At 58.4% G+C, this 25941-nt stretch overlaps 2 protein-coding genes across 2 annotated transcripts in view; both read right to left on the reverse strand.

Annotated features, from left to right (window-relative positions):
- Nucleotides 1–2515, reverse strand: part of RNF4 (ring finger protein 4) — a 34702-nt gene extending 32187 nt beyond the window's left edge. Inside the window, exon 1 of the mRNA XM_088836602.1 lies at nt 2404–2515. The gene's annotated coding sequence lies outside the window, so the exon portion shown is untranslated. The remainder of the gene's footprint in view (nt 1–2403) is intronic.
- Nucleotides 2516–5424: 2909 nt separating this feature from the next.
- Nucleotides 5425–25941, reverse strand: part of CFAP99 (cilia and flagella associated protein 99) — a 36049-nt gene continuing 15532 nt past the window's right edge. Inside the window, exons 5-16 of the mRNA XM_055435027.2 lie at nt 24393–24505; nt 23225–23402; nt 22001–22081; nt 21789–21863; nt 20911–20982; nt 20626–20717; nt 19959–20163; nt 8292–8433; nt 8025–8176; nt 7072–7277; nt 5788–5947; nt 5425–5635 (exon numbers count right to left, since the gene is read on the reverse strand). Of these exons, the coding sequence (XP_055291002.2) occupies nt 5528–5635; nt 5788–5947; nt 7072–7277; nt 8025–8176; nt 8292–8433; nt 19959–20163; nt 20626–20717; nt 20911–20982; nt 21789–21863; nt 22001–22081; nt 23225–23402; nt 24393–24505 (1584 nt within the window). The 3' untranslated portion in view covers nt 5425–5527. The remainder of the gene's footprint in view (nt 5636–5787; nt 5948–7071; nt 7278–8024; nt 8177–8291; nt 8434–19958; nt 20164–20625; nt 20718–20910; nt 20983–21788; nt 21864–22000; nt 22082–23224; nt 23403–24392; nt 24506–25941) is intronic.

Genomic DNA, 25941 nt, shown 5'->3' on the forward strand with positions numbered 1-25941 from the left:
GCTCCAAAATGCCCAAAGTTCTTCTAAGAAACAAGCCATTTAGGAAAGGTAAGTCAGAAGAGCACATATGATTCATATCTCACTCAATAACAGAGTCAACCTTGTAATATTGTACAGGAGCCACCTTATCCCTCAAAAATCCCTAATTTGGGGGTAGTGAAAAATGCACATAAATCATTTCAAAATAAGACACGGGTAACACATACACAGGAATACACAACACATACAAACCAACCAACTTGTGCACATATTTTTCATCAAGTAGCACCCCAAGTCTTTCCCAGAAATTGGCAAGAGTATAAACTCCCAGACAAGAACCTTGCTAAAAGCTTTTAAGTAAAAAGTCAGTAAAAAACTTCCATGACTGGCAATCACCAAGTTCAGTGACTAGTCCCTGTGTGTGTGCACGCTCAGCCGTGTCTGACTCTTCGCAACCCCACAGGCTATAGCCTGCCAGGTTCCTCCATCCATGGAATTTTCCAGGCAAGAATAGTGAAGTGGGATGCCATTTCCTTCTCCAGGGCATCTTCCCGACCTAAGAATCGAACCCATGCATCTTGCATCTGTTGCATTGGCGGACGGATTCTTGATCACTGGCACCACCCGGGAAGCCCCTAGTCTCACTACAGGCAGTCTCACTACTCTGGCCCAAGCTCCCCTTCTCTCTCTTCCTAACTGGTCCTGAAGCAACTAGTTTTGTCCACCTTTCTAACCATTGTTCTCATACAACAGTGATTTTTCTAAAACGCAAATCTAACCCTGTTAAGTTCCCTCCTCAGAACTCAATCTAGTGATTTCCCACTAGATAAATGGGCCTTAAGATAAATCCTGAATTCCTCACTGTGGAGGCGCATCACAGACCTTCTGTACTCTAGTTCCTGCTACCTCCCCAGCCCCATCTTATGTTTCAACCTTGGGGAATACCCCTCATTCTCTCCACTCTGGCTCCTCAGCTCCACCAGGGCCTGTACCACGCCTATTTTTGTCCAAGCAAAAGCTTGGCACACAGAAGACCTCAAAATATGACTTAAAATATTAATGTATGAATTCTTAAAGTGGGGGAGCCCCTTCTTTTTATGTACAAAGCATAAGCATGCATATAGCTCATAGAAACAGCAAACGCTAGGAAAGCAGCATTACCATTCTGAAGGGATCAATTGTTCGGTAAGAACAATTAGGAAAACAATGCGTAAAAAAAAGGCTGGGGATGGAAAGCAGTCATGATTGTGAAAGGTTCACCAACACTGTACTAAAGCAAGATTTGAGTCCAAGTTGGAAGCTCAAGTTCAGGCCATACAGATCGCAGCACTATTTGAATGCTCTCAAACGCATAGGGGAAACCAACCCAAACCCTCAAAAAACAAACCACCAGAAAAACAAAGCCAAACGATTCCCTTCAACTTTTCTTTCATAACCTGTGGGCCCTCAAGCTCCTGGTCACTGAGTTCAAAGGTCTAGTTCTGCAGTCAGGGAACCCAGGCTGTGACCCTGGGCAGACAGCTTCAGTCTTCCCGGCCACTAAGACAGCCTAAGCTGGAGCACAGATTGCAGGACCACAGAGCTGGAGACTCCAGGTCTGGTTCCAAGAAAAGTGGCGCAGAAGGAAGGTATGGCCGTGCCAGTCGACGGGCAGGGGCTGCAGTTACACAAAAGCCAACTCCCCACGGAAACGCCTGCCAAGGCTCTGAACTCACCCCTTTTCCCTCGACCGGTCAAGACGTGAAAAGCGGCCTGCGCCCAGTCCTGGGCTTCAGGCACCTGTCTCCAGGCGCCCGCCGCGAGCTCGGCTGCAGGCCTCGGCGGCCACGCGTCCGGCCAGCGCGCGGAGCCTCAGACCCGCTGGGCTCTGCCCACCCACCGCCTCGAGCGTGCCGGTCCCGGCCCAGCCTGGAGGCGGCTCCTCCCGGCCGCCCGGCCAGCTCGCGGCGGCGGCGCGAGCTCACAAAGGCGGCGGCCGCGGCGGGGACGACACCGTCGCCCGGCCTCCCCGCACGCCCGCGCCGGCCCGCGAGCGGCGCCCCTGTCGGCCTTCCCGGTGACCTTGGACGCGCCCCTCCCCGCCCCGCCGCCTCAGTTTCCCCGGCGACGACGAGACGGGGGCGCCCAGGCTGCGGCCCGCCCGGGGCGGCCGACGCGCGCGGCGAGGCCTCCCCACTTCCGCGCCCGGCTCGGGCGGCGCCCGCGCGGGGCCCGCGGAGAGGCTCTCGGCCGTGGGCCGGGGCCCGAGCGGGGTGGGCCGCGCCCCGGCGGCGCCTCGGGACGCGGAGCCGAGGCCTCCTCAGGCCGCGCGCGGCCACAAGAACCTCCCGAACCCGCCCGGCGCTGCCTTGCCGCCCGCGCCCCCGGCGAAGCCGGGCCCTGCCTGGGGCCGGGGAGGCTCCGCGGGCGCCGCGGTCTACGCACTCGAGCGAGGGCAGCACCTCCGCGAGCCGCTTCAGAGAAGACCTCCGCCAGACGACGCCGCCGCCGCCGCCTCAGCACCGACCCACTTCCTCTCCGGGCGCCTCGGCCCCGCCCCCGCGCCTCGCTACTGGCCGCCGCCGCCCCTGACTCCCGCGGTCCGCCCGTGGAGGGAGCTCGATTTTCAACCCTATTGGATAAGAAAACCATCTATCACCACTTTGAAACGAGCCTGCTTCCGGCCCCGCCCACGCCCGCGAACTCAAAAAAAGCTTCTGCCTTCCCGCGAGAGGAGCGGCCGGCGCCTCTCGGCGCGCAAGGCCTCCCGGGAGTCGTGGTCCCGGCTGGGACACGCCCCTCTCTCGGCCTAGGTTCCCTGGGATCTGCGCCGCCTCGGGTCTGGCCTCCTGACCGCGCCAGGCCCTGGACCCGCGCGCGACTGGTCCACGCGATCCCCGGCCTTTACCCGGCTGCTGGCGGAGATGGAAGGGATGGTGGGCAGCACAGACCGGCCCATCTGCGGGAAGCCGGAGGCGGCACTCCACCGGGCCGTCTGGGAGGGCTCCCCGGAGGGAGCTGGCTGAGCATCCAAAGGACTAGAATGGAGGAAAGCAGTCCCAGGAGAAGGGGGCCTGGGTGGGCAGAGACCTGAAGGCTGCCCAGCATGCCAGCGTGGAGGGGTTGGGAGCCACGGGGGTCGCGGGAGGTAAGAGGCAGACCTCGGAGCGCCCGGATGTCAGGCTGGGCGTCTTGATTATTCTGAAAACCGTAGTTGTCAGGAAAGGGCTGAAGACGGAGGAAAACTCCTGCCGGCTTCCGGCCCAGCCAGGTCCTGGGAAAGCGGGCTGCAGGTCTCCTGGGCAACTCCCCGGAGTCCGAGTGTGGACCCTGGATCGCTCTTGCCTGAGTTTGAATCCCAGCTCCAGGGTTCAGGCAGGTCCAGGGTTCCCTGGCCTGTTGTATGGAGAAGACAGCGGTGCCTATCTCATGGGGTCCTAAGACCCAACTCTGAGCACAGGTGCGTGCCAGCCGTGGCGGGACTGCATGTCAGAATGGGGATCAGAGAGACTGGTGGTGGCTTCCTCGAGTTTAGCTGCCAGAACTGGGCCTGGGCATGAATTTGGCAACCAGAAAAGAGCCCAGCTTGTCTCTTTTTCTGAGAATACCAGATCATCCCAATAGGACCATCCCACCCGTGACAGGCCCACACTGTGGCCAGATGGAGAGCTAGAGGGACCTCCAAGGCCACCTTAGGTCCAGGCTGTCACCTGGAACACGGCCACTCCTGCTGGACCCTGTCGGCAAAAGCAAGTCAGCTCAGGTTCAAGGACTGGGTAAGATTAGACTCTGCTTCCTGACGAGGGGTTACAAGGCAAGGAACATGGATGCCAGGAGACACTGTTGCCATCCGTTTACCGCACAAGACAGGCCGTCAGGCCATAAACTCAGGGGATGGCCCAAGAGCTGCCCTCCAGTTTCTATGGGGTCTATATGAACAGAAGGCCCAGGGTCTCTCAAGGCCGCTCTGAGCAGCCGCCCAGTCCAGGAGGGCAGGTGGGGACCCTGTGTACTACCAACCAGCATCGCTCTCAATAGCACCCTGAGTTTGCTGGGCCACCACCTCACCCCCTGCTCCAGAGGCCAGTCGGACAGGTGAAGGGAAATTCTCTGCCTTTGTCACAGGGCCTGCTTTGGGCCCCCAGGCAGACCTTCCCCCATTGCAGGGACTTGTTCAGCAGAGCACGTTCAATCCAGTGAGGCTAGAGCTCAAGGCTTGGAGGACAGAGAGGTTTCCCTCCTAAGAGAGCTGCAAGGGAGAGATGGCCTTTCTTCCAGATGCTGTGAGATGGGAACTGCTACCAGCTTGGAGACAGAGATCTTGGATCAGGCATGTCCTGAAGTCCACCCTACCTTTGAATTACCAGTTATAGAAGGTGACAATTCCCCTTTTGGAGCCATCTGAGCTCCTGAGGGACTCTCTTGGGACAGGTCACCATCAGTGTATTCCCTCAATATCAAGTGAAATGGGTTTGAATGACTCAACAAAAGATGTAAGAAATGCTATTTTTAAAAAAAAAAACGAAATATAATCTGCTCCCAGCTCTAATTTGACAGGGAGGTGGGAAATTCCTCTTTTTACCAGCCTCAGTCGCAGGGAAGCCCTGGGGTTCTGACACAGTTGAGAATGTTGGGGGAGAACTCTGGTCTTTAGTCTGTTCCTGTCACTTTCAGACGTCCACCCTTCTGTCTGGATGTGCCCTGGGGTCCTGCCCCCCCCTGAGGTGCCCTCTTCTCTGCAGGCCCAAGGAGGATGTGGGTATGGGGTCCCCACTGCCTTGCACCCCACCGGCTTGCCCGTCCTCTCCTGGGAGCTGCAGCATACTGCACGGTCTTCACTCAGCCACACACCGGCAGCCCAGGCTGGGGTCTGAGGACCAGGGGAATCAATCCGTTCCTGTCCAGGCCCCAGACCAACGTGCCTGCCCAGCGGCTCCAACCTCATTCCTCCGGTGAGGCTGAGGAAGGTTGGGCCGTACTCTAAAGGCCTCCAGGCCTAGCTTTGGGTCCCAGGGCTCCGGGCAGTTAACTTCACCTCTCTGAGCACCGGTGGTCTCACCAGCAGAAGGGGGGTGGGGGACAGTTCTCAATTCCCTGGCCAGTTCCCCCTATCCTCCTGAGGTTTAGGAGATCAGGCGCGAGAAGGGCCAGTTGGTAGTGACTCAGTATCCTCGCCACATCTAATTGCATCCACACCACCACATATTCAGTCTTGGGGGTTCCCGGATTAGGCCACCTAAATCCGGGCGGAGAACGGAGATTCCAGGGGCACTGCGGGCTCCGGCAACTCGGGCGCGGGCGGGGGGAATGCCTACCGCTCGGTAGGCAAGGGCAAGGATCTGGACCAGGGTGGCCATGTTTAGCATATTAGATACAAGACACCCCAATAAACCTGAATTCCAGCGGATACTTCTTAGCATGTTTGTTCCACGCAATAACTGGGCGTCCCACCTTTTATTTGGCAACCCTGCTCTGGACGGGCGGAGCGGGGCAGAGGGCACGGCCCCGCGGTCTTCATTCGGGCTGGAGTCTCGGGGTCCTGGGTTGGGGCGGGGGGAAGCCGCGCGGCTCAGGCGGCCCCCAGGCGGCGCGCGGGCCCGCATCCTGGCTGCTGCGCCCGCAGCCAGCGCTCGCGGCTCCGCTCCAGCTCCAGCCTGCGCTGCGCCTCCAGCTGCGCCTGCGGGAGGGCGGGCGGTGGAGGTCGGCGCGCGGCGCTCCCCCGCAGCCGGACGCGGCTTCCCTGCGCGCCCCCCGACCCCGCACCTCGCGTCCCGCGCCTGCGTCCCCGACCCCCGCGCGGCGCGCCCTCGCGGCCACCCCCGGGCTCACCCTCTGCTTGGGGCGCACGGCCCGCGGCGCCGGCACGTGCCCCGGGGCCGCCAGCGCGCGCCGCTCGGCCGCCTTCTGGATCCGGCGCTGCAGCTCGAGCACACGCTCGTCCTGGGAGGGCGCTCCGGCAGCCGCCCACCGCGCCTTCTTCTCCTCCCACCTGGTCAGGCGGAGGGGCCGGCTTAGGAGGGCCCCGCCGCGGTGGACCCGAGGGGTTTAGGTGCCAGGGGAGAGCGCCCCCACACCCCCGGGAAACCGCTCCGGGAGGCTTCTCCCCGGCGCCTCTTGTCTTTTTGCTCCTTGTACTTCACAGTTGAAAGAGTATTCCACAGGTTTGCCTACGCACGTTTTCGGGGATGCCAAAAGCCACCGCCCTTTCCTCTTACCCTGCCTTCCCCGCTCTTGCCTAGGCATTACCGCTGCTAATATTCCGCTGTCTGCGCAGATCTTTCCATACAAGGCCTCACGGGGCCCGAAAAGTCACCAGTGTTCCCAAAACAAAAAGGGTGTGTGTGTGTGTCCATGTGCTTTCCACTGAAAGAGATGTTTGACAACCAGATGCTACGTGTGACACCACCCCCCACCCCCCGCAAGTCCTAGTTTAAAAAGAAAAAAGTTATGGTACTCAATCTCTCCAAGCTATAGTGAACAGTTTTGGGATCCTTGGAGAGAGGTGACCAGGGACAGGGTATTTAGATGGCGCTGGGAGTCTCTGCTTGTTTCTAGCTGTGTCACTGTGCTGTGGTTATATAGGGCTGTGTTTTTTCTCAGAAGATGCACACCAGAGCGTTTATGAGTGAAATGTCCAAGACCTGCATGGGCTTCCCTGGTAGCTCAGCTGGTAAAGAATCCACCTGCAGTGCAGGAGACCCCGATTCAATTCTTGGGCTGGGAAGATTCCCCTGGAGAAGGGAAAGGCTACCCACTCCAATATTCTGGCCTAGACAGTCCCATGGACAGAGGAGCCTACAGTCCAGTCGCAAAGAGTCGGACACGGCTGAGTGATGAAGCACGAACTTCCCAACTTCTGCACAAACCCATTAAGTAACTGGCTTGCTATTAATGGAAGAAGTGCAGGGCTAAAGGGTGTGGCCCGGCTCATCTGAAGCCATGAGACTCGTCTAAGAAAACGGTTGGCTGGGGGAAAGAGATTGCAAGGGAACTGACTGGAGGGTGGTGGGTTGCTGTGAGGAAAACCCACAACGGGGGGTGGGCGGTGGCGGAAGGCAGGCTCCCTGCTCTTTGCCTGCCCAGGGTGCCCGCCCCGGGGTCGCCGGTACCCACCTCAGGGCTGCAGACCTCCCCATGGCGGCGCGGCAGAGCGCCACCTGCTCCACCGTGTCCCGCAGCTCCTGGCTCTTGGCGCGCTTGCCCTGGATGATCTGGTCTCGCCGCTCCTCCTCCTGGCGACGCCGGGTCTCCTTGAGCAGGGCCAGCCGCTCACGCAACTCCACAACCGACATCTCCCCCTCCAGGCCGTGGCCGGGGATCTGCAGGAGGACGGGGTAGGGAGAGGCCCCAGGCTGGGAGCCAGGCCCAACCCTTCGCGGCCAGCCTCAGCCCCTGGCTTTCCCCCTGCACCGGCTTCATTGTCCTTCCTGAAGGCCAAGGCCTGGTCCCGTGCCCAGGCGGCCTCCCGTCCTCTGGGCAGTGTTTGTGTGGCAATGTCCGCTGTCCGGCTTCTCCCGCCTGGGCCCCCTCCACAGCCCTAACTTGCGTGGGGACAGCTCAGCGGGGGGCCTGGCGGGGCCCCCATGGTACTCAGCCCTGTCTCCCCAGCCGGGACCTGGGGGCCCAGGCAGAGAGCCCGTCTGACTCTGCACAGCCTGGGACAAGGCCTACCCGCCCTGGCCCATCCCCACGTGCCAGCCTGGCCTCTTGCGGTGTTTCCCACGCTGGCCCCCAGAAGCTGCTGCCTGTCTCAGCCCCCTGCCCGTCCAGCACCCCTGCCGTCCCTCCAGCGCACCTGCCACGCGGGCCTAGTGGGTCCTGGGAGCTCCCTCAATGCGCAAGTCTGTAAAGCTGCCTGGCTGGCCCCCGGGGTGCCAGAGGCCTCCCCGGACTGGGTCCTCCGGCACAGCGGGCAGGGGGAGGCTGGGTGTAAGTGGCCGGGTGGACCCTGGCTGGGGTGGGAATCGTGGGTGCACCCTCCGCAGGACGCCAGGCCCAGGAAGAGGCGGGGAAGACCCCCGCTGGAGGTCCCTGGACGGGCATGGGCCCCGGGGCGGCAGCCTCACCTGGGTCAGGTCCACCAGCTTGCCCCTGCGCGTGGGCTGAGACTCCAGGGCTCGCAGCTGGGAGACGAGGTCGCAGCGCCGCCTCTGCTCCTCCTTGGCCGCCTCCGCGCCGCGCTGCAGCAGCTCCCGGTTCTCCTCCGTCACCTTCTGAGCTGAGGGCCGAGCGGGGCGCTGAGGGGCTCAGAGAGCAGCCAGCTGGCCCCAGGGGTGGGGGTAGCTCCTGGGAGGGCACGGCGCCCCAACCCCCACCCCACCCCGACCCCCTACCTATCCGCCGGCGGCCCTTCCGGAGCTCGGTCTGTGCCGCTTTGACGTTCTTCTGCGTCTCCATTACCTGCTCCACCAGCTCCTTCATAGACTTTTCCTCCTGGAGGCGCCTCTCCGCGCACTGCTGCATCAGCTCAGCTGTCTGGACACAACCGAGCCGCCTGCTCTGGCCCCTGAACTGCTGAGGTCGGCCCTGAATCACCTGGGAATCTGGGTTTAGGCTCGCCAGTGTCTCAGGGGTCAGGCCTGCAGGGAAGTCCCACCTCACGCCCTCCTGGCCTCCACAATAGGGGTGAGGCCAGAACCAGGCAGCCGCGACCCCGGATCTGACAGGGTCACCGAGGAGGGTGGCCAACAGAGCCCAGGGGAAACCGGGTCAGGGCCCCAGGTCTGCCCTGAAGCCCACCCACTGCTGACTCTGGTTGAGAGAGGAGGACCCTCCTTGCTTTGCAGCCACGTGGGGCCAGCTGTCCAGATTCTGCCCACATCTGTGCACAGGCCAGGCCCCAGGGGAGCCTCAGGCACATCCTGACAGTCCTCCCACACCCCTCTTTCTCCTGGAGCCCCCAAAATGCACAGCCCTGAGCCACAGGGCGAGCTGCCGCCACTGTGAACCATGTCACAGGCCCTGCACCCCGGCTCCCCTCTCCTGCTCTGCGCCAGGGGTCCCAGCCTCACCCACGTGCTCACTGGGATGGCAGCTGGCTTATGCTCGAGGCTGTTTCAGGGAGTAGCTCACAACGCTTTGATCCATTCTACCACTGACACATTCAGTTTGTTTCCCGTTTGGCGCTATTGTGAACAATTCAGAATATCATTTTCAGTCTTCAAGATACTACAAAGTGGACTTCTCTGGGGGTCCAGTGGTTAAGAAGCTGCCTGACAATGCAAAGCTGAGCGCCGAAGAACTGATGCTTTTGAACTGTGGTGTTGGATAAGACTCTTGAGAGTCCCTTGGACTGCATGGAGATCCAATCAGTCCATCCTAAAGGAAATCAGTCCCGAATATTCATTGGAAGGACTGATGCTGAAGCTGAAACTCCAATACTTTGGCCACCTGATGCGAAGAGCTGACTCATTTGAAAAGACCCTGATGCTGGGAAAGGTTGAAGGCGGGAGGAGAAGGGGACGATAGAGGATGAGATGGCTGGATGGCATCACCAACTCGACAGACATGAGTTTGAGTGAACTCCGGGAGTTGGTGATGGACAGGGAGGCCTGGCGTGCTGCAGTCCGTGGGGTCGCAAAGAGTCGGCATGACTGAGCGACTGAGCTGAACTGACCGTACAGGGGACACAGGTTCGATCTCTGGTCTGGGAAGATGCCACGTGCTGTGGGGCAGCCAAGCCCGTGAGTCACAACTACTGAAGCCCGCGTGCTCCAGGGCCCAGGCTTGGCGAGAAGAGGAGAGGCCGCCGCTCGCCACAGCTGGAGAAAGCCCACGCGCAGCAGCAAGCACCCAGTGCAGCCAAAGATAACAAGAAAATCCTTTAAAGACTCTCCATTTAAAGAAGAAAAAAAGACGCCACAAAGGACAGGGTGGGATGTCTGCCTCCCGTCACTGCCCAGAGCCGCCAGGGGCCCTGGGCTCCCAGCCCCAGAGGTCTTGGCAGCTGGCGCTTCATTTCAGACCACACGGCACGTGGAGGGTCCGCCTGTGGTGGTGGCGTGGACTCCAGGCACTGGGCAGGAAGGAAGCCTCGGTGAAGCACTCTGCCAGCACATGTAAACTGGCTCGTGGCCACCCCTCTCCGTGCAAGTTCATCCCAGGTCCTAAGCAAAGGAACCAGGGTTCCTCGGAGAGATAGCCACTTTACGGCTGAGGAGGAGAAGGTACAAGATGAGCCTGGAGCATTTTATGGCATTGTAAAGGAAGGAGGGGGCCTCCCAGGCGGCTCAGCAGCAACAAACCCGCCTGCAGTGCGGGAGACGCGGGTTCGATCCATGGGTGGGGAAGATCCCCTGGAGGAGGGCATGGCAACCCACTCCAATATTCTTGCCTGGGATATCCCACAGACAGAGGAGCCTGGCAGGCTACAGTCCTTAGCAACTAAGCAACTAACTCGTGCTAACTCGCTCAGTTGGTCTGACCCTGTGACTCTATGGACTGTTTATTTTAAAGAGTAAAAATGAACTTCCCTGGTGGCTCAGACGGTGAAGCATCTGCCTACAATGCGGGAGACCCGGGTTCAATCCCTGGGTAAGGAAGATCCCCTCGAGAAGGGAATGGCAACCCACTGGCTCTAGATGGGCAGAGAGGACAGGGGAGGCTGGGTCTCTGGGCGCCCAGCTTGTCGGCAGCACAGAGAGGGCTGGGGGCCTCATCCCCGGCTCCCAGATCCATGTAAGCCTCGTGGAGCCCAGGAGGCAGGTGGCTGGCCATGGAGAAGGCCCAGGGAAGGAGGGACGGAGGGAGGCCGGGATTGTAGATTGCCCCACCCCACCCCCGCGTCTCTGCTGGTGACTGGGGTGGCGGTGTCACCTCCCCGGCCGCTCCCCGGCCCCCATCAGCCGTGGCCTTAACGTCAGCCCAGCATCGCCATGGAGGAGGAGAGGGTGGAGTGATCGAAGAATGAGGGGAGGCCAGAAAGCCGAATGGGTGGGTGGGCAGAGGGGCTGTGGCCTGGCCCTCCGGGCCGGCCTACGGGAGGAGGACAAGGGTCGCCAGGGCACCCGGAGCCCCGGGCCGGCTCTCAGCTCTGTCTGCTTGGATGTAGCTCTTGGGCCCGTGGTCCGGCCAGGAGTCCACTCGGGGGCCAGCCTGGCCTCGCGCCTCCGTGGGCTCCACGCCAAGCGTCCCTCTGGGCCTCTGCATACCTCCTGCCTCCGCAGTCAGCACCACCCCACCCCAAGGAAGGGCCTTCAGCTGGAAATTCAAGGGAACACGGACTGCGCCCAACAGCACCAAATAGAAAAATGCCCCAAGGGCCTCCTAAGGGAACAATCCACCCAACACTTCAGTGAAGAGCACTCTTGGAATGGGCGCCCCTGACAACCAGAGTGGGAAGGGTCCTTCACCCTGTGGGTTTTGTGTGCTGGTCTTCTGGATTAAGTTCACTGTGACAACGGATTAAAAAAGGTCATTATGTGAATTTCATCCATTTTCCTCCCAATATAGTTACTTATTTCTATGGTTCATCAAATTACTTTTAAAAGGAGATAAAATTGGGAATTCCCTGGCTGTCCAGTGGTTAAGACTCTGCGCTTCCACTGCAGGGGGCACGGGTTCAATCCCTGGTCAAGGAACTAAGATCCCACAAGCTGAGCAGTGCGGCCAAAAAGAGAAGCGGGGAGGATAACATTTAGTGCAGACGGTATATTCAGATCGTTTAACATTGTGAGAGTGACAGCTGCACTCAGGACTTTGCAACTGTGTCCTTTTCAGCCCCACTGCTAGAGTACCTTAAGACTGGTGACCAGGGAAAAACCAGAAAAGCCCCCTGGCCCCCAGCTATGGAAATCGACCCTGGGCTCTGTGAGGAGGCCCCGGGGCTCAGGAGAATAACTGAATGTGTGTCTCAAGAAGAGGAAATTCAGATGGGCCCCAAACATCCTGCCCCTCAAAAGAAAGGACGTCCCCTGGCTCTAGATGGGCAGAGAGGACAGGGGAGGCTGGGTGGGGAGGGCAGGCTTGGCAGGCCAGGCCATGGCCACGGAGCCTCCGGCCGACACAAAGTCCCATTAAGGCCCAGTGGTTAAGACTTGGTATTTCTACTGCAGGGGCTTGGGTTCAACCCCTGGTTGAGGAACTAAGATCCCATATTGTGCATGGTGTAGGAAAAATAAATAAAATAAAGAACACTCAATTTAAAAACTCAAAAAAAAAAAACTAAAATAATAGTTAAAAACAAGACAGAGGCTGTAAAAGTCACCAGTCCAGCATAAACGGCACAGGAAAAAATGCAATTTTCTCTTCAAATATTCCTGTGCAAGTTGCTCAGTCATGTCTGACTCTTTGCAACGCCATGGATTATACAGTCCGTGGGACTCTCCAGGCCGGAATACTAGAGTAGGCAGCCTTTCCCTTCTCCAGGGGATCTTCCCAACCCAGGGATTGGACCCAGGTCTCCCGCAGTACAGGCGGATTCTTTACCAGCTGAGCCACATCTAATCTGTTTGTTTGCTCATAAAACACAGTCGTCATCTAAACGCCTGTTGCCTCTGGACCCGCTCGGGGTGGGGCAGTCAGGGTCAGCTTCACTCTGGGGGACACGGCTCGGGGCTCGGGGTGCTGCCCTAGTTATGCGGACAGTCGGTGGGCGAGGTGCAGGGTAGCGGGGAGCCAGAGTGCTCTGTGCCTGCTTCCCAAGAGCAGCCCGGCTCCCGGAACACGGAAGGAGCCCCAAGGAGGAGGAGGGAGGCGCCCCGAGGAGTTAGGACCGAGGCCCTCGGCGGTAAAGCCTGCGGGGGTGGGGGTGCTTTCCTCCCCGGAGGAGCTGCTCCCCCAGCACCTCGGATGGATCGCCTGGACACAGTCTCGACCCCAGCAAGGCCGCTCATCAGGCCGCAGCTTCTAGTCCAAGCCCTGGCCTCCAGCGCCCACCCCTCTGACAGGGTCTCTGCCCCTTCGGGTGACTCCAGGTGGCTCCCCCGGGCTCCTCGTGGGGTCTCCAGTCAAGGCAAGTGCGCGCTGCTCAACTGCAGCCCACTTTTGCCCTCCGCCCCTGCACCCCTGTCTCTGGACGTTTCTGCGAGAGTCCCAGGGACTCTCAAACTCCAAGGAGACTGCACGGAACTCATCCCAGGAGGGCATGGATGGGTGACCATTAAGAATTCCCTCATACAATTCACCACATGCATAGAGGTTGGGAGGAAAAGTGGATTCTCTCCACAGACGCTGCAAAACCCTTTGCGAGAATCGACACCTGGAACTTCCATGTCTGGGAAGACGTGGTCGGGGGGCACATTTCCCTACTCCTTCCACTCGGCACAGCTAAAACCCCTGGATATAAATTATCAAACATACAGGGACTTCCCTGGTGGTCCAGTGGCTAAGGCTCCAGGCTTCCAATGCGGAGGGGTGGGGGTGGGGCGGGGTTCGATCCCTGGTCAGGGAACTAGATCGCACATGCCGCAGCTAGGCCTTACCTGGTGGCTCAGAGGAAAAGAATTCACCTGCTAATGCAGGTGATGACATAAGTTGGATCCCTGGGTCGGGAAGATCCCCCGGGGAAGGGAATGGCAACCCACTCCAGTATTCTTGCCTGGGAAATCCCATGGACAGAGAAGCCTGGCGGGATATAGTTCCACGGAGCCACAAAAGAGTCAGCTGAGTAACAATCACAACGAATAGGGCAACTAAGGCCTGGCAAATGAATAAATATTAAAAAATATATAAACACACAGAAGAAGACTGTGAGCAGAGGGGGGAAGAGGGCCGGTTGGCTGGGACTGCGGGACCTGCAGGACGGCACGGTGGTGGGGTCCCTTGCGTGTTCCAGGCTGGGGGCTGAGGGCCCCCAAAATGCCCCAGGCACAGACAAAAGAGCCTGACCAAAGCCTGCTGTCTCCAACTAGTGTCAACCGCTCAGTTGTTTCCGACCCTTTGCGACCCCATGGACTGAAGTCCACCAGGCTCGTCTGTCCATGAGACTTCCCAGGCAAGAATACTGGAGTGGGTTGCTATTCCCTTCTCCAGAGGATCTTCTCCTCCCAGGGACTGAACCTGGGTCTCCCTCACTACGGGTAGATTCTTTACCATCTGAGCTACCGGGGAGGCCAGGAGCCACCCAGAGAGACAGAAGACGGTGCAACGTGACCTGTGCTCCAGCCAGACATCAAAGACAAACCCTGGGTGAAGGCTGAGCGGCCGTGAACTTCCCCAAGCTGTCGGCGATGGGGCACAGGAATCTGAGCAGGGGCCTGCCCTAGGGGTCTGGCGTGCCCGAGGAGAGCTGGCAGCAAGCTCAGCAATCTGGTGTCCACCAGCACCAGTGGGAACAAGGGTCCCTCCACCCCCCAACCAGGGTGGCGTCAGAGGAAGCCGAGGGCCAAGTGAGGGCCTTCCCTTCACGCTTGCCACGTGACAGTGAGGGCCACATGGGGGCAGTTGTAAGGTGCCCCTGCCACTCCTGGTCAGGCGGCTGTTGGTGGAGGACTAGCAGAGCCCTTGCCCTCATCAGTAGCCCGCCTTGGGGGTCAGCAGAGGCACGTGGGGAAAGTGGGCTGATAAGCCTGCCTGGCAGTGACGCAGCGGTGCCTCCCTTCCCCTGCCAGAGCAGCGTCAGAGAGGGGCAGCTCAGACAGAAGGCTTAAATGCGACCCAGAAGCTTGGAACTTAATACCCAGAATGTACGGGTTTCAACCGGTTATCACACCACAAGCCAGGATGGTCTCCAACAGAATAAAGACACAGTCAGTGGACGCCAGCACTGAGGTCACAGAGGTGTTAGATCTGACAGTGGTTTTTAAAGAAGCCATCGTTAAAATGCTTCAACAAGCGATTATGAAAGACATAATCTCAACAAATTTAAGATAAATAGCACAGAGTATGTTCAACAACCATGATGGAATCAACCAGAAATCAATAACAAAAAAGAACCAATGCTTGGAAACTAAACAACATACTCCTAAATCATCCATGGGGCAAAGAGGTGTTTTCAAGCGAAATGAAAAAGGACACTGAACCAAATGAAAATGAAATGCAACGTACCAAAATTTGTGGACACAGCCAAAGCAACGAATAAACGGCAAAGTACAACCCTGAGTGCTTACCGTGGAAAAGGGGCAAGGTCTCGCGCCAGTAGCCTCACTCCGATCTCAAGAACCTAGGAAAAGAATGAAATACACTCAAAGCAAACAGAAGGAAGGAAGTGATACAGAGCAGAAATCAGTAACACGGAAAACAGAAAGGCAGTAGAGAAAAATCAACGAAACGAGAAGCTAGTTCTTTGAAAGGATGGATGGAATTGACAAATCTCTAGCAATTCTCATAGAAAAAAATGAAAAAACATAAAATCATCAATATCAAGAGTGAAATGCTTCAGACCCTGCAGACAGACACTAAAAAGGATGGTAATAGAATCTTAAAAACAACTCTTACATTCATAAATTTGGCAGCTTAGTGAAACGGACAATTTCTCAAAAAAACAGAAACTTGCACAACTTACCCAAAACAAAACAGATCAATTGAATAGCCCTGTAACTTGTAAGAGAGCTGAATTTCTAATTCAGAAACGTCCAAAAGAGAAAACCCCAAAACGTCCGAAAGAGAAAACCCCAAACCTAGATGATTTCACTAGAGAATCCTACCATGTGCTGAAAGAATGAGAATCAATTTTACACAATCTTTCCAAGAAAACAAGAGGAGAAAATACTTCCAAATTCATTTTATGAAGTTAGAATTACCCTGATTACCAAAACCAGACAAATGACATTACGAAAAAGAAAACTACAGATTAACACTACTTATGAAACTACATGTGAGAACAACGCTAAGAAAATCAAAATAGTAGCAAACAGAATTCAACATACATAAAAAAGAATTATACAAACACCACAATCAAGTGGGGTGTATCCTTAGAATGCAAAGCTGGTTCAAATTTGAAAATCGGTCAATGGAATCCACCGTATTAAAAGGCTAAAGATGGTCACACGACTGTATCAATTGATCCAGAGAACCACCAGGCAAAATTTCCTGATAAAACTTTCAGAAAAACAGGAATAGAAGGGCATTTAATCGACTTGATAAAGTGCCCATCGACGAAAAACCCGACATCTAACATTACACGTAACAGTGAAAGGCTGATTTCCCCCACGACGGTGAACTAGCCAGGGCAACAGGCAAGAGGAGGAAATAGATGGAATGCAGATCGGAAAGGAAGGTGTAAAAGATGGCATCCGTGTCACCGAGAGAAGCCCAAGGAGTCCACGACAAGCTGTCTCGTTTCTCCTAGAAAACTACTAAGGGAGTTCCGCGAGGCCACAGGACACAGGAATGACACACCAAACCAACTGCATTTTACAGACTGGCATTCACCATGTGGACGCCAACATTGAAAATAATAATGCCATCCACAGTCACTCGGAAATCATGGAGGAAATACTTAGGTGCAAGTCTAGCGAACTTCTGTAGGGCTTACATACAGAAACCTAATAACCAGAGAAAGAAATAAAAGACGGAAACAAGTGGAGTCACACCCTGCATTCAGGGACTGGGAGACTGAACTGGGTGGCACCTGCTGGATGCGGATCACACACCACGGGTGAGAACAAGCTTCAGGTGTATAGAGATCCAGGTTTAAAAGTAAAACCACACAAACGCTTCAAGAGAATATGGCTTAATTCCTCCATACCATGCGCATGGGAAAAACCTTCCTCACGATTCAAAATCCAGATACAATGAAAGAGAAGACTGGTGAGTTTGATGACACGAAAATACACTTGACTCCAAAACACATCATTCAAGTGAAGCCAAATGAGTAACTTGAACAAAATATCTGTAATAATATATTATAATTAAAGGGTTACTTTCCCTAACAGGTAAGTAAAAGTCACTCAGTCGTGTCCAGCTCTTTGCGACCCCATGGATATACAGTCCATGGAATTCTCCAGGCCAGAATACTGGAGTGGGTAGCCGTTCCCTTCTCCAAGGGATCTTCCCAATCCAGGGATCAAACCCAGGTCTCCCGCATTGCAGGCAGATTCTTTACCAACTAAGCCACCAGGGAAGCCCAAGAATATTGGAGTGGGTAGCCTATCTCCAGGGGATCTTCCCAACCCAGGAATTGAACCAGGGTCTCTTGCATTGCAGGTGGATTCTTTACCAGCTGAGCTACATAAAGTCAACGAAATGAAGCTTAAAAGCTCATAGAAAATGAACATGGTCAACTAATGTTTGACCAAGGCACCAAGAAAATTCACTGGGGAAAGGACAATCTCTTTTATAAATGTTGTTGAAAAAGCCAGATTTATGCAAACAGTGAGACTGAACCTCTACCTTAATCACACACAAGAATCAACTCAGAATGGATCAAAGGCTTAAATGTAAGGCCTGAAGCCATAAATGGGCTTCCCCAGTGGCTCAGATGGTAAAGAATCTGCCTGCAATGCAGGAGACCGGGTTTGATCCCTGGGTCAGGAAGATCCCCTGGAGGAGGGCATGGCAACCCACTCCAGTATTCCTGCCTGGAGAATATCATGGACAGAGAAGCCTGGTGGGTGCATGTCCATGTGGTTGCAGAGTCAGACACAACTGAGCAACTTTCAACTTCACTTTTTGGGCTTCCAAGATGGCACCAGTGGTAAAAAAAATCCACCTGCCAATGCAGGAGGCTTTAAGAGACATGGATTTAATCCCTGGGTCAGGAAGATGCCCTGGAGAAGGAAATGGCAACTCCCTCCAGTGTTCTTGCCTGGAAAATTCCATGAACAGAGGATCCTGATGGACCACAGTCTATGGGATCACAAAAAGTCAGACATGACTGAGCACCCACATACATGGAATGGGAGATATTTGAAAATCATGTATTCAATACAACTAGACATCTCTTCAAGAAAATTAGAGGTACCAAGGTACATTTCCTGCAAAGACGGGCACAATAAAGGACAGAAATGGTATGGAACTAACAGAAGCAGAAGATGTTAAGAAGAGGTGGCCAGAATACACAGAAGAACTGTACAGAAAAGATCTTATGACCCAGATAACCATGGTGGTGTTATCATGTAGAGCCAGACATCCTGAAGTCCAAAGTCAAGTGGGCTTAGGAAGCATCACTACAAAAAAGCTAGTGGAGGTGATGGAATCCCAGCTGAGCTATTTCGAATCCTAAAAGATGATGCTGTGAAAGTGCTGCACTCAAAATGCCAGCAAATTTGGAAAACTCAGCAGTGGCCACGGGACTGGAAAAGGTCAGTCTTCATTCCTATCCAAAAGAAGGGTAATGCCAAAGAATGTTCAAACTACTGCACAACTGCACTCATCTCACACGCTAGCAAAGTGATGCTCAAAATTCTCCAGGCTAGGCTTCAACAGTACGTGAACTGAGAACTTCCAGATGTTCAAGCTGGATTTAGAAAAAGCAGAGGAACCAGAGATCAAATTGCCCACATCCGCTAAATCATAGAAAAAGCAAGAGAATTCCAGAAAAACAGCTACTTCTGCTTCACTGATTACGCCAAAGCCTTTGATTGTGTAAATCACAACAAACTGTGGAAAATTCTGAAAGAGATGGGAATACCAGACCACCTGACCTGCCTCCTGAGAAATCTGTATGCAGGTCAAGAAGCAACAGTTAGAACTGGACATGGAACAACAGACATTTCAAAATTGGGAAAAGAGTACGTCAAGGGTATATATGGTCACCTTGCTTATTTAACTTATATGCAGAGCATATTATGCAAAATGCTGGGTTGGATGAAGCACAAGCCGGAATCAAGATTGCTGGGAGAAATATCAATAACCTCAGATATGCAGATGACACCACCCTTATGGCAGAAAGTGAAGCTGAACTAAAGAGCCTCTTGATGAAAGTGAAAGAGGAGAGTGAAAAGGTTGGCTTAAAACTCAACATTCAAAAAACGAAGATCACGGCATCCAGTCCCATCACTTCATGGCAGATAGATGGAGAAACAATGGAAACAGTGACAGACTTCATTTTCTTGGGCTCCAAAACCACTGCAGATGGTGACTGCAGCCATGAAATTAAAAGACAAACCTAGACAGCATATTAAAAAGTAGAGACATTACTTCGTCAACAAAGGTCCGTCTAGTCAAAGCTATGGTTTTTTCACTAGTCATGTATGGGTGTGAAAGTTGAACCATAAAGAAAGCCGAATGCTGAAGAATTGATGCTTTTGAACTGTGGTGTTGGAGAAGACTCGAGTCCCTTGGATTGCAAGGAGATCAAACCAGTCTATCCTAAAGGAGATCAGTCCTGAATATTCATTGGAAGGACTGATGCTGAAGCTGAAACTCCAATACTTTGGCCACCTGATGCGAAGAACTGACTCATTGGAAAAGACCCTGATGCTGGGAAAGATCGAAGGCAGGTGGAGAAGGGGATGACAGAGGATGAGATGGTTGGGTGGTATCACCAATCCGATGGACATGTGTTTGAGCAAATTCTGGAAGACAGTGAAGCACAGGGAAGCCTGGCGTGCTGCAGTCCATGGGTCACAAAGAGTAGCACGCAACTGTGGAGCTGAACGTCAGCAACGTGAAGAACAGACCCAAACGCGTCTCGCGGGAGAGGCGATGCGCGTGGACCTGAGGCACCCCCGCCGGCTCAGGCCCTTAGTGGCGCATCTGACGAGAGTGGGCTCCTGTGGCGTCCCTGGGCCCTGCAGCTTCCCGCCTCGTCCAGGCTCCCGCCAGGCCCCCTGGATGGGACACCGGCAGGGCACCCCCAGCCAGGCCATGTCTCCTGCGATGTTCAGAGCATCCTAACTGGAAACGTGGGCGACCCATATACCCTGTGGCCTCTTATACAAACACGTGTCTCCTGGAAGCTTCCCTCAGGTCTCCGGTCTCCCCTCACGGGTAGGTGCGGGGACCAACCCACCCTGCCTGCTAGGCGGGGCGGGGGGCAGCCTGGACGGGAAGCGCTGGCCAGCCGGCCCACTGAGGCCCGCTGAGCCGACTGCAGACGCCCGTCCACCACCGCCCCCGCCCCGCCGGCCCGGGGGGTGCGGGTCAGCGTCGGCGGGGCGGCCCGGCCCGGCCATCACCTCCTCCTTCTTCAGCTCCGCCGCCCGCCTCTTCTCGCACGCCAACTGCTGCCGCGCCAGCGCCGCCGCCTCGTGGCTCAGCTTCCCCCGCAGCCGGCGGACCGCGCCCGCGGCCAGCTGCTCCTCCCGGTCCCGCGCCTGCATCCGCCTCTGCCACTCGAGGAACTCGGAGAAGTCCCCGGCGCCGTCCACCAGCCGGTCCACCCTGGGGAGACGCGGCGGCGGGCGCGCTGGAGGCTCCCCGGGCCGCCCGCAGGCCCCCCACCACCCTGCCCACCTGCCCCGGGCCCGCGGGCGCGCCCCCCCGCCTCCCTTCAGCCGCTCGTCTGTCCGCCCGTCCTCCACCCCACCAGCTGTCCATCCGCCTCCCCTCTGTCCCTCTGTCCCTCTTCTCATCCAGCCCGTCAGACACCCAAGCTCCCCGCACAGCCCGGCGCTCGGCGGAGAGCAGGGCCTGCAGCCGCGGCGGTCTGGGGAGGGGGCACCGCAGAGGGCTCCCGGGAGGAGGTGGCCCTTCGGGGAGGTGTGCAGTGGCCGGGTTTCCCTGAGCCTCCTCCTGGAGTGGAGACGAGCGTCCTCGGCTGCGGCCGTGACCCTGACGCTGGCCTTCTCGCCGCCCCCTCACCCCGGACCCCGCAAGGGGCGCCTGAGGCCCTCCCATCCCCACCTCTGCAGCTCCTTCTCCACCTGCCGCTGGTACAAGGCCCCTTCACGCAGGATGGCGGCCGTATTGAGCTTGACTGGGGCCTTGTCGTTAGGCTGCAGGAGAGGGTGGCGGCAGGCTGTGACGGGGGTGGGGGTCGGCCTCGGAGCAGCCAGCGCCCCCCTGCCCCTCTGCCCTCCACACCTGCCCCCTGCCCGGCGCTCCCCTAGGCCGAAAGGGCTGGGATGTCCTCAGTGGGACAGGCCTGGAGGCGGATGCGTGGGGAGAGGCCCCAGGAGCCCTGCTCACCGTATAGAAGGTCAGTTTCTGGGCTTTGAGGATACGAGGTGGGAGCCGGAGCCATGGCTTCTTCTTGGAGTCCTGCGGGGGTCCAGGCTTGGCACCTGTGCCCAGGGGTGCCCCCAAATGCACCCCGGGGAGGCCTGGCCCACTCCCCTCTGCCCAGCTCGGCCCGTGCGGGGTCCCTGGGCAGGGCCCTGCAGCCACCCCGGCAGGTAGGGAGGGTTTGGGGCCGGGGACCGTGGTTCCCAGTCAGGGCCCTGCAGCCTGCGGGCTCAGGGGCCCTCTCCCCACTGCCCCAGGGCCGCCCCAGGAGGGGTCCGGCTGCCCAGCCTTCCGCTCTGCTGACCCCGTCAGGGTTGGCATGGCAGTCCACGGGACAGCAGCTGGTGAGAGGCACTCCCTTACACAAGCACTCAGCCGTGACACCCGGGCACGCTGCTCCCGGGTGGGGTGCCCTGTCCCCTGGCCTGCCACCACTGCCCGGGGGAGGCTCACCGCTGGCCCATCCGCTGCCACCCAGGCGGGTCCACGGTGGCAGGGGGTGGGGGACAGGCCAGCCTCTCCCAAGGGAGCACCGCTCATCGTCCACCCAGCACGGGGCCTCCCAGCCCAGCTCCCTGACTTTCTTTATTGACAAACGTATCTTGGGGGTTTTCTTACAGAAATGTTAAATGTTCAGTGTGGGAAAACCTGGAAACAGCCGGAGAGGGTTGACGCTGCCCCTGCTGGCCTGGACCGCACCCGGCCCAGCGTCTCGGGGCCCTCCCCCGCTGCCCCCCAAACCCCGCACCCCCGTGGGCATGGACGAAGGGCCTCGCCTTGGCACAGGGAGGGGCCTGTCCGTGAAGCCCCGCCCAGGGCGTGGGGGGCGGGGCCGGCGTCACCTGCAGCTGGGACTCCCCGCGGCTCCTGGGCACCGCGCACCGCAGCTCCTCGATGTTGGCCCGCAGCAGCAGCTCCTGCGCAGGGACAGACGCCTGCAGCCCTGCCGGCCGCCAGGAGGGCCCCCGGCCACAGACGCACAGGTCGGCTCGCCGCCCCTCCCCGCCCCGCCCCCCGGCACCCCCATGGGGGTCTCCGCGTGCAGCCCGCCCACCTCGGCCTTCCAGCGGTTGTATCTCTTGGTCATCTCCAGGAGCCGCTGCTCTTTGGGCGGCTGGTAGGTGCTCCTGGGGACCTGGCGGTGGTGGCGGGGGACAGCGGAAGGGAGACCCGAGGTGACAAGCCGCACTATGAGAACTGATAAGACTAAAAAGACCGTAAAAACTAACTGATGTCCTGAAGAAAAGGATCTGGGTCAACGAAAGGGAAATTGAGAAAGCTGATAGAGGCGAGGGGTCCATAGAAGGCCTCTCAGGGGAGGGACTGTAAGGAGACCACACAGGTGGTGGGAGTGGACTGGGACCCCGAGACCGTCCAGCACCATCCCTTTACCCTTCATGGATTCCTTAGTTCTGCTGGGGGATCCGATTGGTTCTGGGAAGCCGAGTCCATCACAGGCACTCAGGGTAGAGCCCAAGACCGGTCAGAACACTGCACTCCCAGACATGGTCATCAGGTGAGGGCAGACATGCAACCCCAGTTGCTCTAATCATACTGTCACAGAATTCTGGGCCCGAGGTGTCTCCTCTCACGCCCTGGACAGTGAGCTGTGGGCATGAGGCCTGGATGTTTGGCTACTATGAGGGCAGTCAGCCCAAAGATCAAGCTGGCCCTCAGAGGGGACTAGGGGAAAGAGAGCCACAAAGAAGCAGCCCCAGCACCCTGATCAAACTATGCCTGAAGCCCGTCCTACTTCAGCCGGGAGAGTCAACTAGTCCTCTACCGTCTAAGCCAGACTGAGCTCTTTTTCCTTGTAATAAGAAGCAACTTCAGTGAGAGGTCAACGACGCAGGGGAGGGGAAGGCAGCAAAAAAGGGTCTAGGCAGATGGGATAGACAGGCAGAGACCTCGAAGTGGGGAAAGCCCGCGTGCACACACACACACACACGTGCGCGCATACACTGTGGGAGGGAGAAGTGCACAGCAACAGGGTTAAAGGGGGCTCTGAGTGCCAAGTGAGACAGGCCTGCACCCTGCGGCCACCAACTTCACCCCACGCCTACTGACTAGACTTCAGTCCCTGGGCGCCCACTCTCCTGGGCAGGCTCTGGGTCAGCCAGGCTTCCCTCTCTGAGTGAGATGGGGTGGCGGGGGCATCGAATGCTCCTGGTCTGGCCCATGAAGCCTCAGCCCTGGAAGAACCCAGCTCTGTCCCGGCCCACATGGCCCACGCTCCCTGCCTGCATGGGCCGGACCCACGGAGGCCGGCTCCACTTACCGGTCTGGTCTTGGCCACCTTGGGGACCGGCTCAGGCACGGGGATGGCGCGGGGCCTGGGGGTGGTCAGGCTGAACTCCTTGGGCTCTGTGACCTTGGTCCTGCTCTTTGGAGGAGAGAGCTGGCTGGTCAGCTCCCCCTGCAGCTTGTCGATCAGCTCCTGGATTTCCGGCTGCCACCTCAAAGGCAAAGGTGGGAGCAACAGCTTGGGAGGGCTGCCTGTGCGGGTCAGTAAGGGGACGGCCCCTTGGCACAGGGGGAGGAGGCCATGAGCGGGGAGCAAGCGGGCAATTCAAAAGTAAGGTCCCTGGAGCTGCACCGCCGTGACAGGCGAAGAGGAGACCGCTGATGGGGTGAGGAGCAGGGAGTCTCGAGGTGGGGGTGCCGTGGACCAGGGGTTCTGGAAGGGCCCTGCTGGACTGCCCCCGAGGCTTGGGCTCCCCCCAACATGCCTCCTCACGCCAGTGGGCACAGCCAGCCATTGCCCACGTAGCCAGTGGGTGATGCCTCCCGGGGAGACCACTCGGTTTGAATCTTTCCTGCCCCAGCCTGAGGTCCAAGATCACCGGAGGAGGAAGGGCGTGGGGTCTTGGGGAGGGGGGCCAGTGGGGAAGGGGGCTGCTCACAGAGCAGGCAGGGAAGGCTGCATACGGGGTGGTGGGCGAGGACACAGGGTCTGCAGGCCTGGGCGGCTGGGAGCAGCCCTCCGGACAAGCAGCGAGTCCAGCCGGGCGGGAGTGAGGACCTCTCCTGGGTGAAGGGCTGGCTCCAGGGGTGCCCCGCTGCTCAGGGCCGGGGCCTCCTCGCCCATACGGTGGGGGGCCTCCTGTACCCAGCTGGCACCCGAGGGGTCTGCCGCTGCTAGAACCACCTGTCGGCCTGTCCCCAGGAAGACAAGGTGGCTCCCCGGCCCTGGCAGAGGGGGTCAGCAGGGGGCAGCTGCATGCTGGCCCTGGCAGGCCCACTGGAGGTCCTTCCACCTGCGGGTCCTGGCCCGAGCCTGGCAGGGGAGGTCGCGGAAGGCGGTGGGGACAGCTTTGTGGTGACGGGCCCAGGAGTGGCGCCCTGGGGGCAGCTGGGGAAGAGATGCCCAGGCCCCCCCGCACCCCAGCCACGAGCTGGCTGCCCGCGTGGACACCCCCCCCGGGTGAGACCCTGGTGCTGCCCACCTCATCAGGGGGTCGATCCAGTTCTCCTTCACATGGGAGGTCTCGTAGACGAGGCTCCACTCGTCCTTAATCCATGAGCCGAGGTTCAAGGGGTTGAAGAGGAACCCGAGGAACTGAGGGACGAGGGAGCCGCAGGGGCCAGACCCACCCGGTGAGAGTGGAGGCCCCGGGGGGCCCCCAGTGGGAAGTCAGTGCTGGGGGGGCAGCTGTGGCTGGCGCACCCCCAGGAGACCCCAGCCGCCGCAGGCAGGGATCCAGCCCCCCTGGCCTACCCCTCCTGTGGGGCAGGGGGAGCTGCCCGTTGTTCACCTGGGCCCCTGCGTTCGCCAGCGGGGTCCCTGTTGGCTATGGGCCCCGGGCTTCAACCCCTGCACCCCCTGGGTCTATACGGACGCCCCCACCCCGTCCTCCCCACTGCCTCTGGTTGGGTGGGGGCTGGGCAGGCCCTCAGCCCTGATGCCCAAGGGGGTGGCGGTGGGCAGGGGGCAGGGCCAGGGCCTCCGGTTGCCCGCTGCTGCCTCCGCTGGGGGCCCACCGCCCCCACAGGCATGTCTACCCCTCCTCCTCCTGCTCAGGTCTCCATGCCCTTCTTCAGGGAGCAGCTGCCAGGGGCCCTTCTAGAGCCTCCCACACCTTCCCACTCAGCAGCCTGGCCCCTGCCCCCTGACCCCCGGGCCTCTGCCTGCCCCAGGCACCATGGAGGGTGTCTCAGCTCCTCGCCTGCCCCCTCCCCGTGTTAGTTCCACCTTCAGTTCCTGTTCGCACTTCCTGATGAAGGAGGCAGTCAAGTCCCTATGGTTGGGGCAGTCGGGTCTCTGCAATCCCTCCTCCCAGACCATGGCTCCTGGGGCCCACCCCTCCACCCCCGGGCCCCCTCCTCCTCTCACCCCCATCTGGGGACACACCGCTCCCCGTCCGCCCGTGGAGGGGGGCTCTCGGAAAGAAAGCCGCACCAGAGGGGGTGTGCTGGCTGTGGCCACGGGCTGGGAGGCCGAGGCTGGTTCAGGGTCGGCTCCACCGCTGCGGGACCCGGGGCAGGCTGATTGACACGTGGGCCTTTTGCTCAACAATCATTAAGAATTTCAAGACCCTGACAGCAGAGTGTGAACCAAGTGCAGGCGCTCTGGCTGGGAAGCGGGCCCTGGGCGTCTCTGAATAGCGCTCAGAAAATGCTGTCATGAAATGAAGCCCTCGCTTATGGTGACTGCAAACACCCATGCACCGTGAACTGCTTATGTTTATACACGGACAGGAACAGTCTCTAAACGTGCTGCCTCGGTCACCTGCCGGGGGGCGGGTGCAGATTTCTGGGGCGGTGGGCCAGGGAGTGTCCCGGCTCCCATATCCCCTCCCCACTGCCCCGCCCCTCCCCCTCCAGGACTGCCCCTGCAGCGCCTGCGGCTTCCCTCCAGAGGGGCCCCAAAGCACTCCTGGGGCCACAGCTGTCCCTCTCTTCTCTGGGGAGTCATTATCCTGGCCTGGGGGCTGCCCCCACTCCAAGCCAAGTAGGGAGGAACCAGCCAGTGGTTGAAAGCCTGGTCCAAGAACC

This window comes from Moschus berezovskii, chromosome 5 (genome assembly GCF_049115385.1).
Source record: "Moschus berezovskii isolate FMDL1 chromosome 5, NW_MosBer_1.0, whole genome shotgun sequence".
Lineage (NCBI taxonomy): Eukaryota > Metazoa > Chordata > Mammalia > Artiodactyla > Moschidae > Moschus > Moschus berezovskii.